The sequence below is a fragment of the Coccinella septempunctata genome, chromosome 3, assembly GCF_907165205.1.
Source record: "Coccinella septempunctata chromosome 3, icCocSept1.1, whole genome shotgun sequence".
Lineage (NCBI taxonomy): Eukaryota > Metazoa > Arthropoda > Insecta > Coleoptera > Coccinellidae > Coccinella > Coccinella septempunctata.
Window position 1 is genome coordinate 13312982 of NC_058191.1, and position 12256 is coordinate 13325237.

General features: G+C 37.0%; 1 protein-coding gene across 1 annotated transcript in view; it reads left to right on the plus strand.

Moving 5' to 3' along the window:
* Nucleotides 1–521: 521 nt before the first annotated feature.
* Nucleotides 522–12256, plus strand: part of LOC123310557 (beta-1,4-mannosyltransferase egh) — a 109966-nt gene continuing 98231 nt past the window's right edge. The window contains exon 1 of the mRNA XM_044894074.1: nucleotides 522–1804. Coding sequence (XP_044750009.1) covers nucleotides 1004–1804 — 801 coding nt within the window. The 5' untranslated portion in view covers nucleotides 522–1003. The remainder of the gene's footprint in view (nucleotides 1805–12256) is intronic.

Sequence of the window (12256 nt, forward strand, 5' to 3'; positions counted from 1 at the left end):
TGTTAATAGTTGCAGAGCCTTACCTATTATCCCATAATTATTCAATTTGTCCAACAAAATATTATGATTCACGGTATCAAGAGCTTTTGGCAAATCTTAAAAAGCCACCGCCACGGGCGCGCTTCTATCGAGTCAGTTAGGTAATTCAGAGCGTCTTTAGTTACCACTGTTCCCAGTTTTTCCATGAATCCATACCATACTGTCGTTTAGCTATCAACCTGTGTTTTTTAATGGTCCATTACTATACGATGAACTATTCCATTGCATGAAAATGAGACAGTCAATTCCACATTGATTCGAATTTTTGTGTTACATGAAAAACTTGCCAATATGGAAAAAATCGTCTCATTTCCAATTCTTTGTCTGCCAAACAAGAACGTGCTCGTGCTGATATCTGAGTTGCACATTTCACAACACCTTCACAGTATTAGATTTTGCCGTTGATCCTTTTTCGTTTCAAAATCTTCCAACGAAGCAAAATCCCTAAAACCATATCTTTACAGGAACTCGACTCCCTCTCGGACGTTCAAGTATAATGTTTCCCGCCACGAAAATCATCAATGGACCGTCGCCAGGACCTGGTGCGCGGACGCCGTTGAAGCGCTGAAAGAAAGAGAGGTAGAGCCCGTACCATCGACCGACTGTTGGCGTGGCCGTCATCGTCACAGTCCCGCGGCCGCATTCTCAGGCGCAGTTACGGTAGCAGCTACGTTTCGACGAATCCCCTAATACAACCCCAATTTTGTGGCCATCCATCCATCCCCTCGACAAGTCGACGTGCTACCCTCGCAAATTACGAACGCGATGATGCTGAGTCACGACGGATTTCTGGTTGAGTAAAATGTGCGGCGTCTGCAATGTTGAAAACCAGCCGGTTCAAGTGAAAGATGCATCTTGGCGTGGTTGATTTGTGTCTTGTGATTCGATTGTGATAAAAAACGCGAGACGGGGCCCGTTCTCCGTAGTGTAAACTCGAGGTCTTAACATTAAACCCCCTTGAATAATGCTAGACAGTAGAACCAAACATTATCTACATTGCTGTCTTTTTGTTTCGTTCATTTTTCTATTCGAGATACTGAGTGGCGGTCTTAAGTTCGACAAGTCGGTGTACGAGATCAACCCATGGGTACGTTACGGGTATTTAGGCGCTTCCGTCTTATACTTCCTGAGATTCATAGCATTCCTTTCGTTACCTCAAGTACTCTTCAACTTCATAGGACTCACCTTCTACAACGCCTTCCCCGATAAAGTGATCCTAAAGGGGTCTCCTCTATTAGCCCCCTTCGTGTGTTTCAGAGTAGTGACCCGGGGTGACTTTCCTCATCTGGTCAGAACCAACGTGAACCGCAACAAGAACAAATGTATAGACGCCGGTCTGGAGAATTTCCTCATCCAGGTCGTGACCGACAAGCCCATCGGGCTGGAACAGGATAAGCGAGTGCAGGAGATCGTGGTGCCAACGACCTATCGGACCAAAACCGGCGCCCTATTCAAGGCTAGGGCCCTGCAGTATTGCCTAGAGGATGATGTCAACATTCTCAATGATACCGACTGGCTGGTGCACCTGGATGAAGAGACCATACTCACGGAGAATTCGGTGAGGGGCATATTGAATTTTGTCATGGACGGAAAGCACCAGTTCGGACAGGGGCTGATAACCTACGCTAACGAGGAGGTAGTCAATTGGATCACAACTTTGGCCGACACTTTCAGGGTCACTGATGACATGGGGAAGCTCAAGTTCCAGTTCAGGATGTTCCACAAACCCCTATTCAGCTGGAAGGGATCATTTGTCGTTACACAGGTGAGTGTAATGAAGCCCGTCTCCTCTAACAAAACCCGAGACAAAACCTTTGAATCTTTCGAGGACGGGGTATTTTTTTAAATTACCAAGTGATTACGTTCTCAGCGAGGTTCTCAGAATAATCACCTAAAGTCAAGCAATCATGTGGGGTTGGCGCCGACTTTTTCGGAAAACACTATTTTTTTTGGAGTTCTGGGTAGGTTTGAAGGAGTTCTGGAGTTCCAGATACAAATTTTGAATAGTTCCAGCAAATCGTGTATTCTATTGCATAAAAACAAATCAGTGGTGCTACCTTCACCCTTTTTCGCAAAAAATTAGTTTTCGAAGGAGAATGAAAAGTTCTAGCAATCGTTATCGTTTTCAGAGAAAGTTCTAGAAAAATTTTGTTAAAAAGAAATTTTGATTTTTGAGTTCTGGACTCTCGAAAACAATAATTTTGAGAGGAAAAATAAAATAGACGCATCCACGTGTACAGCAGAACTCGACAGAAACCATAATAAAACAAAACACAAACTGAAGCAATATTCATATTGATAGGATGTACTGAACATCTAGAAATTCCCCAACATGAGAAAAGTGAAAAAGGTTATAACATAAATGTGCCTATGTTGAAACGAGCTTGTTCCTAATAATCGACCCCAGAAGAACCAGCAGAACCACTTTAGAATTTTGCATTTTTTTTGCGGCCATAACGAGGGGTGAACCGGTCATGAAAATGTTGTACACACCACAATTCAGACAATTCACGCAATTCCTGTGATACCATATGAAACAATTCAGACAATTCAAGAAAGTTCATGGCAATTCCTGACAATTCATGGACAATTCATGAAAATTCAAAACAATAAACAATTCAATACAATTCATGGCAATTCAATACAATTCAGGGCAATTCATACTTCAGAGTGAGTCTCAAATATGTAATATCGAAGTTTTCTCTCATCATAGTATACTTATTCAGACTAATGTCCGGTTTCACGAAGCTAGATCGGGGAATCAACACTTGATTGACCAATATAATGAAACAACATTGACATGTTTTCAATTGATTTCAATAACAATATAAAGGTGGAAAAGTGAATTGCCAGGAAATGATGCGAATTGTCGTAAATTGCCAGGAAATTTTGTGGATTGCCGTGATTTGCTATGATTTGAATATTCCAAAAATGATGAATTACATTTTTGTTGCTTTTCAGAAGTGAAAATCTCAAGACACAACTTAAATTAAGAAGTGGAATTGATGTCAGTGAGTTATAATACAAAACCGATTTGAAAAGAGCGACCAAACATAGCAGACCAAATCTCCGGAAACACCCGAAGGCCCAGATCAGTGGCGTCCGGATCGATTCAGTCATCTAGGAAATTAACTTTTAGAATCGGACTAGTATTTATTCACGGCACGTAAATTTATCAATGTCGGCATGAAGAAAATGGATAATGCGAAGATACCAGGAATATACTGTATCCACCAAATTTGAATAAAAAGTATGTCTAGGCAATATCATTAATTAGCGAAAAAAAAACTTGACTTTCGATGGGCTTCAGGGGTGGAATTTTCAACCCTTAACAGTAATGGTCGTATTTCGATGGGAAGGCGTGATCCTTGCATAACCAAATTAAGAATAAATATTCTTCAGGACGATATCATTAATTAGCGAAAAAAAACTTGACTTCCGATGGGCTTCACGGATGGAATTTTCAACCCTTAACAGTAATGGTCGTATTTCGATGTTAAGGCGTGATCCTTGCATAACCAAATCTAGAATAAATATTCTTCAGGACAATATCATTAATTAGCGAAAAAAAACTTGACTTCCGATGGGCTTCAGGGGTTTAATTTTCAACCCTTAACAGTAATGGTCGTATTTCGATGGGAAGGCGTGATCCTTGCGTAACCAAATTTGGAATAAAATAGTCTTCAGGACAATATCATTAATTAAAATATTTATTCTAAATTTGGTTATGCAAGGATCACACCTTCCCATCGAAATACGACCATTACTGTTAAGGATTGAAAATTCAACCCCGAAATCCCATCAGAAGTCAATTTTTTTTTTCGCTAATTAATGATATCGTTCTGAAGAATATTTACTCCAAATTTGATTATGCAAGGATCACGCCTTCCCATGGAAATACGACCATTACTGTTCAGGGTTGAAAATTTCACCCCTGAAGCCCATCGGAAGTCAAGGTTTTTTTTCGCTAATTAATGATATTGCCTAGACATACTTTTAATTCAAATTTGGTGGATACAGTATATTCCTGGTATCTTTGCATTATCCATTTTCTTCATGTCGACATTGATAAATTTACGTGCCGTGAATAAAAACTAGTCCGATTCTAAAAGTTTATTTCCTAGATGACTTCACTCCGAGCTTCACTCCTTGTAGAATTAATTGATCAAATATATAAAATCTTTATTCCACTGATGTTCCCATTATTCCTCCCATTATACATCGAATTCGTATGATAAGACGCCACTGGTCTGGGCGTTCGGGTGTTTCCGGAGATTTGGTCTGCTATCTTTGGCCGCTCTTTTCACATCGGTTAATAAAGAAGTTTAAGGCATGCAGACAATTTTTGAATTCTGAAAAAGTACACCTCCGGGCAGGATTCGAACTCGCGACCCTCTTGATTCTCTGCAGATATCGCTAGGTGACCCTTACTAACAAATGGATTCTGATTCAGTAAAGGTCCGTCAACGCAGGAGGCCGTGAGCCTCGCCGTGACCTCTGGTAGCTCGGTTGGTGAGAGCACTTGGCCGGTAATAAAGAGGGACGCGGGTTCGAATCCTGCCCGGAGATGTACTTTTTCACAATTCAATAATTGTCTGTATGCCGTGAACGTATTTATTTATTGTAAAAATCATAATTCAATTTATTGTATCATCATTTCAAGTTTTCAACGATGTTTTTAATAAACATTTGGCTTGTTTCTGAATATACTGTAGAATTCTTCCGTCAATATGTGAAGTGAAAGACGTACAACATAACTTCAATAACAAGTACTGAAAATTTCATTCTTTTAGCGTGAAAGGGCAAGTTGCTCTGATCATCTTTGTGATCGTCCCGAATAGAGAATAAGTATAAGAGCACAAATTTCCCTGGAAAGCTTCGAAATATATGTGAGGTGATGATCGTAATCCTTTGAGGAGTGATATCTCGCAAAGGGGTGGGCTGAGGAAATTTTGTTATTGGAAAGACCCTCGGAAAGACCTATCTTAATTTCATACGAACAATCACCTCCTGAATTTTGTCGCATGAAATCAGGAAGGACTTGTATATTTCACATATTCCGTCTCTGATAACTTACTGAAAATGAATTGCGTGAAAATATCTTTTGTAGTTTTCCGAATAATTTTCGGTGGAAAAGAAAGAATGACTCAGTATACTAGGTATGCCCATATAGATAAATAGATGCTACGCATTTCTAAGACTATAAAGTTGTACAATTAATTGTCAGCGGATGCATAATAATTAAAAAAAAATGCTTTGCAATTCATAACAATTCGCGAAAATTCATGACAATTCACAACAATTCTTGAATATTCACAACAATTCTTGACAATTCACGAAAATTCATGACAACTCCTGGCAATTCAATTAAATTCATGGCAATTCAAAACAATTTGTACACCACAATTCACGACCGGTTCACCCCTCGGCGACATCCTACACACACCACAAGAAAAGATTTCCAAAACATCATCATTTACTCCCTCAAAATGAGCGCCGCGACTGGGGTGCGCCACCCGGTATATATAAAACGAAGGATAATGAGGGAAAAGTTTTAACAAATAAAATGAATTTAACGGACTTGTCTGCGGTTAATATTTATCAGAATTTCTTCGAATTCTTAATATTACTATCTGCTGTTCTGATAAGCTATCTCGACAATAACCACAGAAGGACTTCCAGATTGACATCGATTCAATTCGATGTTCATTTCATTTCTTCAATATACACGCAAGAAGAATGTTGAAAGCAGTTTTCATTGTTTTCGAAACAAGAATAAAATGTCCGAATTAAAAGATCTCAATGTTATCGACCGCTAATGATATTTGAATTCATTGTAGATACGAGGAAGTCGTTTCTATTAATAAATGATAAAGGTAGGACTCAGACAACGAGATGATTTTGCATTGCAAAAAAAAGTGAGTTCGGATGGATAAAAATAAATTTTTGTGGTACAAAAATACTCTTTTCATAAATTATTGCTTCCCAAGGTTGCATTATATGGATTGAGTCTCGGATTGAGTTGTCTAGGATGTTGCTGATTTCGATTCATTTTTGATTAGGTATTTGAAATAATTCGCCTGAGGGATTCCTTCTGTTTCATTGATCGATAAATAATACACTATTATACAGGGTGTCCCAAAACCAGTAAATCAGGATAAGGATAACGATTTTATCTCATATTAAACCAAGTATTAATCCTAGATTATTGTCTCATAATACTCCTAGATTATGGTATTATCACCTCGTATCGCCACCTCGATCACCCCCGAGATCACCCCTAATTAAAATAATTCTAATAAGTAGTTAATCGAAAGCATCAGTAAATGTAAATTAAAAAATATTTTTTTTCTACATGATTTTTATTACTCCGAATAAACCCCCCTATAGTGGTGATAATACATTAATCTAGGATTAATAAGGGCAAAATTTCATGTATTTTCCTGGGTATTTTCTAAACAATTATTTTGGAAACGTTACATTTTTGCTGAACTAATTGTGGTGTCATGCGATAGTATTTGGACTTAAAAAATTAACGTGAGATTTCTTTCATTTTCACCATAGTAAACCATCGCAAATTTCCATTTTTACCACATTTCAAAGAAATCCGAAGTCAATTTTCAAAGTCCGATTTTGTCTCCCCCTACGGCCCGACAATGGATTCTATCGACTAATTAACATCAAGTGCTTTATTAGGAATCTAGAAAACCATATCACATTACATTGTGAGCCGAGGAAAATATGCAATGATATTTTCCTCGGCGTGAGTCCGCGCCTAAGCCGGCCACAGACACAGAGAGAAGACGGCGTGCAACATGCAAAGAATGACAACCACCAACGCTCGTGTGTGGGAATGAATGTTGCATGTTCTCCGTCATTCATCTCTTCCGAACCATCCTGAAAAATTGCATGATGCGCTCAGCATGAACGTCCGTGTGTGGCCGATTTTATGCACGAAGGGACTTCTACACCAGTGTAGTAGCACAGCCCTCTTAACACATAGCCGTGATGAGGGGAAGTTTGGCAACACAGGGAAAGGCCTAGAATTTCTAGTTCTCGTATCGTGCTTACCGGCGTCGTGTTGTTTGTAGGTTATGTGTAGTTTTTGGTTTTTTGTTTTTAGTGCTTGAAAGTGCTGTGAATTGTGTGCTGAAGGAGAAAAAAGTCTATGAGTGAAGTGAATTGTATGCTGAGGAAAAAATTCTATGAGTGAAGTGAATTGTTTGATAAAAAGATTGAAAAGAAATGAAGTGAACTTTCGTTTGGTAAAGTACCTAACGTTTTTGAACTCGATTTTGCTTGTAGGATCGATTTCGTATCATACCTAATAAATGTTGTAAATCTAGCAGCAAGGCAATAATAAATCTTCAGAAAATGATTATGTTAGTATATTTTCCTTCTGCAAAAATTCCAAAATAAATAAATACATACAGTGCATTTTGCGAAATTCATTTTGATACTAACGTACTAACGATATTGTGAATTGTGAAATTTTATCAAATTTAATATTATAAGCTGATAGCATTTCGAGACAGTCACCACTGAAACATTTATCTATGCCAAAGAAATGTCCACAATTGAAAGAATGTGGAGTTTTTGAAAAAGTCATCAAATGTATCCAAATTTTTCTTGCTACATATCAAAAACAGACTTGGTAGAATTGAAAGTCGTAGTATTGAATTAGAATTTAATATTTGTGATTTTTCACGGACTTGCAGTTGTGAAAGTGTTTTGTATCCACTTCGCTCAACTTTTGTTTACATGTTCAATTGAATAATCATGTGAAAAATATAAACTATCAAACCCTTTCCAACTCTATAGAAAAAATAAAGCAACAGTTCTCGATCGTGATAATTTATTGACATTACCTGAAAAATAGAGAATTGGATAAAATGGGAATACGATAGTTCTTCAAGATTCACCTCTGTCGATTGTAATTATTTATGTAGGTATTTGAATTTCATATTTATATTTTGAGTTAAATATCGGTATGGACAATTCTATTTCAGTTTTGTTTTTTTTTGTGTGAGAAAATTTATTCAACGTACAGTTCTTCTCAGTTTTCGCTCATACCTCCTTAACTGTTAACTCATTTATAATATTTGGACTCATGAGTTCATTTACACAATTTTGTGGGAAGAGATGACACCACACCTTTTTGTTGGTTCTTGATGAACGATAAATAGGGTTTAAAATATGCAATATTGCCACAATAATTGTATTTATCATTCATTCTTGGTGCTATTATAAAGATCAAATTATTTTCATTAACTGGTTCTCGAAACATAATATGATCAGTCAATCCAATTCTTTGACCAAGTATGGCTTAGGATAGTGTCTTATAGATATTTTATTAAATTTGAGACATCCCATGTCGATTTTTAGAGTACTAATTGAAATGTATTCGAAAATCGCGCTCCTATAGCGCACTCACTGCGGCCTAAAGTCGGCCTTCCGCACCAAGCTATTTGCGGTGTTGCGACATAGTGTTCATGGCTCTGTGTTTAAGAGGGCTGTGGTAGTAGGCAATATACATACAGTAAATCAAATTGAGCAGCTGCAGCTTCAGTCTTCAATACTATTTCGGCTCGAAATGCACCAAGGACGATGTCGGATCTGAGAAATCTCTCCCGCGAATTCCTTATGGAGTTCATAGAAATTTATAAGTCCTTCCCATCTTTGTGAAAAACAAAATCGAAAAAATATATAGACCGATCGAAGAAGAATTACCCATATAATGTCTTACTTGCTAAGTTGAAAGATGTTGAAAAATCCTCAACAGTTGAATCGGTAAAATAAAAAATTAACACCCTTCGTGGGGGTTTCTGACGGGAATTCAAAAAAGGATCCAAACGATCAGCCGCAGGAGAAGATGAAGTTTTCTCTCTCGAAGCGACTCCAATTGCTTCTTTATCACCAAACAAGCGTACGCCACTGCCATCAGGAAATATTCCTCATCTCCCACTGATGACATTTTCGAACTAACGAATTCTCGCATTTTTCCGCGTTCTTTTCTGTCATGTGTCTGTCATGTCATTCTGAACTATTACTAGGAATTAATAACGAGCTAGTGGGTCAATAAAATGGAAATTTTCTAGTTTCGAGTAAAATTGAGATATTTGAATTTTTTTTTCGGTGAATATATTCCCTTTAACATGCTTTTTAAGACCTATATACCCACTGATTTTGTCGGGCACGAATTCACCCCCTACTACCCCCAACTTGTGTGTCTGAAACATTATGCTAAGTCGAGTAAAATTGAGATATTTGAATTTTTTTTTCAGTGAATATATTCGATTTACAATGCTCTTCAAGACCTATATACCATCTGATTTTGTCGGGCACCAATTCACCCCCCACCACCCCCAACTTGTGTGTCTGAAAAATTATGCTAAGTCAAGTGAAATTGAGATATTTGAATTTTTTTTTCAGTGAATATATAAATATATCATTAATAATATATATAATATATTGCTCTTGAAGAGCATCTTACAGGGAATATATTAAATAGGAAAGTGTACCCATTGTGTGAGTTGAGATTCAAAATAAAAATACGTAACAAGGGTCTCAATCTCACAGTTTTATTTCTCGAAATTACGACCGGTTTCGGGATGTCTAAACGCATCCCATCTTCAGGTTCCTACAAAAGATTTTTTTCTGAGATGTTACCCAGGTAACAAACTAACAATAAAAATACCAACCTGTGATGGACTACAGTTACAAACTAGGAATTCGGTTATAAAATTCAACAATTCAAAAATACAAATAAAACAAGCATACATAGGAAAGGTGTTTACAAAATGGTGGTTTTATGGCGCAGCAGTAGAGATAAAAGTTTATTGCGCCATCTACATTTTCATATTGTAAAGGATGACAATAAACAACAGATAACTACGCATTAAGAGTAGAAAAGAAGACTGAGAAAAGGGAACTACCTTCATATTCTGTTTGGACGTTCAATGATGTCCGGGAGTTAATTTTATATCTCATAATTCCCAAATTTTCCGAACAATTCAGTTTACGACCTTTTTCCACAAAATGGACGACTTCGAAACTAAGGTGTATTAGAAATAATTCATGTGAGTCCTTATTTGCCAAGCATATCCTTAAGACCAACCACAATCTTGATACCGATGACTGTTTCGAAGTCGTCCATTTTGTGGAAAAAGGTCGTAAACTGAATTGTTTGGAAAATTTGGAAATTATGAGATATAAAATTAACTCCCGGACATCATTGAACGTCCAAACAGAATATGAAGGTAGTTCCCTTTTCTCAGTCTTTTTTTCTACTCTTAATGCGTAGTTATCTGTTGTTTATTTTCATCCTTAACAATATGAAAATGTAGATAGCGCTATAAACTTTTATCTCTACTGCTGCGCCATAAAACCACCATTTTGTAAACACCTTTCCTATGTATGCTTGTTTTATTTGTATTTTTGAATTGTTGAATTTTATAACCGAATTCCTAGTTTGTAACTGTAGTCCATCACAGGTTGGTATTTTTATTGTTAGTTTGTTACCTGGGTAACATCTCAGAAAAAAATCTTTTGTAGGAACCTGAAGATGGGATGCGTTTAGACATCCCGAAACCGGTCGTAATTTCGAGAAATAAAACTGTGAGATTGAGACTCTTGTTACGTATTTTTATTTTAGGGAATAAATTCACTGAAAAAAAAATTCAAATATCTCAATTTTAACCGACTTAGCATAATTTTTCAGACACACAAGTTGGGGGTAGTGGGGGGTGAATTGGTGCCCGACAAAATCAGGTGGTATATAGTTTTCGAAGAGCATTGTAAATAGAATATATTCATCGAAAACAAAATTCAAATATCTCAATTTTGCTCGAAACTAGAGAATTTCCATTTTATCAACCCACTAGCTCGTTATTCATTCATAGAAATAGTTCAGAATGGTTGTAGATACTCAGTATCCCCACCCATTTTCGAGAACATCGTTAAATTTCATTTTCATTACCACTTTTCAATATCAATTCCGTATCAGCCTTTATTACGAATCAAGATACACCCCGAGCGGGCCGACCGCTTCACCGAGGCAAACGCGTGGCTGCTTTCACTCTGGTTTTTTTCATGACTATGCTCAAAATGCCGCCCCTAAATCCTAGCGCCCTAGGCGGCTGCCTACCTCATAGCGACGGCCCTCAAACAGTAAAATATTTTATGAATAATTTCAGTAATACGATCATAAGCAGTCGGAATTTCCTCGAATTATTTTTTTCAAAGGAGATGTTCGTAATGAAATGAAAGGTTTAGCGGCATGCAGACAGACCTGTCTGCATGCCGCTAAACCTTTCATTTCATTATATTTTCAGACACTAAACTATCATCACAATTGATGTTCGTAATTCATCGAATAAGATGGATTCGATAATTATTCAATTCTTGCGTCTAAATTATTTTTATTCTAAAAACTGAGAATCTATGAATCACGCTGACCATTATGACCAATTAAAAATATCACGATAGATGACATTCTTCTTCCGATAAGTCTGGATTGTTATTGTTTTTATCGCAAATATTGGGTTATCGCCGAGGAAAATGAACGAAGGACACCAAAAAGGTCGTGGTTCGTTAATGCCGGGTTTAGATTATTGTCGAACAATTCGCTGAATAACTTTCCGAACGAATAACGCACGAATATGACAACTTCGCGAGTATAGGCGAATGACTTATAAATACTCGTATTCGTGCCTATTCGCCCGGTTACTATCTAATGGTGGTATTCTGCTTTCACCTGTAAGCCCATCTGTAACTTTTCATAAACTTACAGGAAAATTGCAATACTGGACGTTTTTAGTGATCTGTAGCTTACAGGAATCCGCAACTATTTACGATAAGTAGTTCAAAAGTAACTAACAGTAACAGTATAGAAGATAGTTGCAGGAACATTTCCAGAATGGACGAGTTCAGGAACGTTAGCTAACCTTGTAAATAATAGAAAAAACTTTTTCAACGGAAACGTATTTTTTTTAAATTATATTTGTGCCTTTCCATTGCTGTCATCATTTTACAATCCTTGTAATGTCCCCGACCCTCAAATCCAAGTGATGTAAAAGAAAATTTATATTGAATTTTCAAGGTGAGTGTTGACCTAGGTTTTGACATTTTTCAGGTTTTTTTTGGTGTTTCGTGCATTTTATTTATGGTTTCATTCATTGACTAATAATTCATTAATTATTAGACTATGGTTTCATCA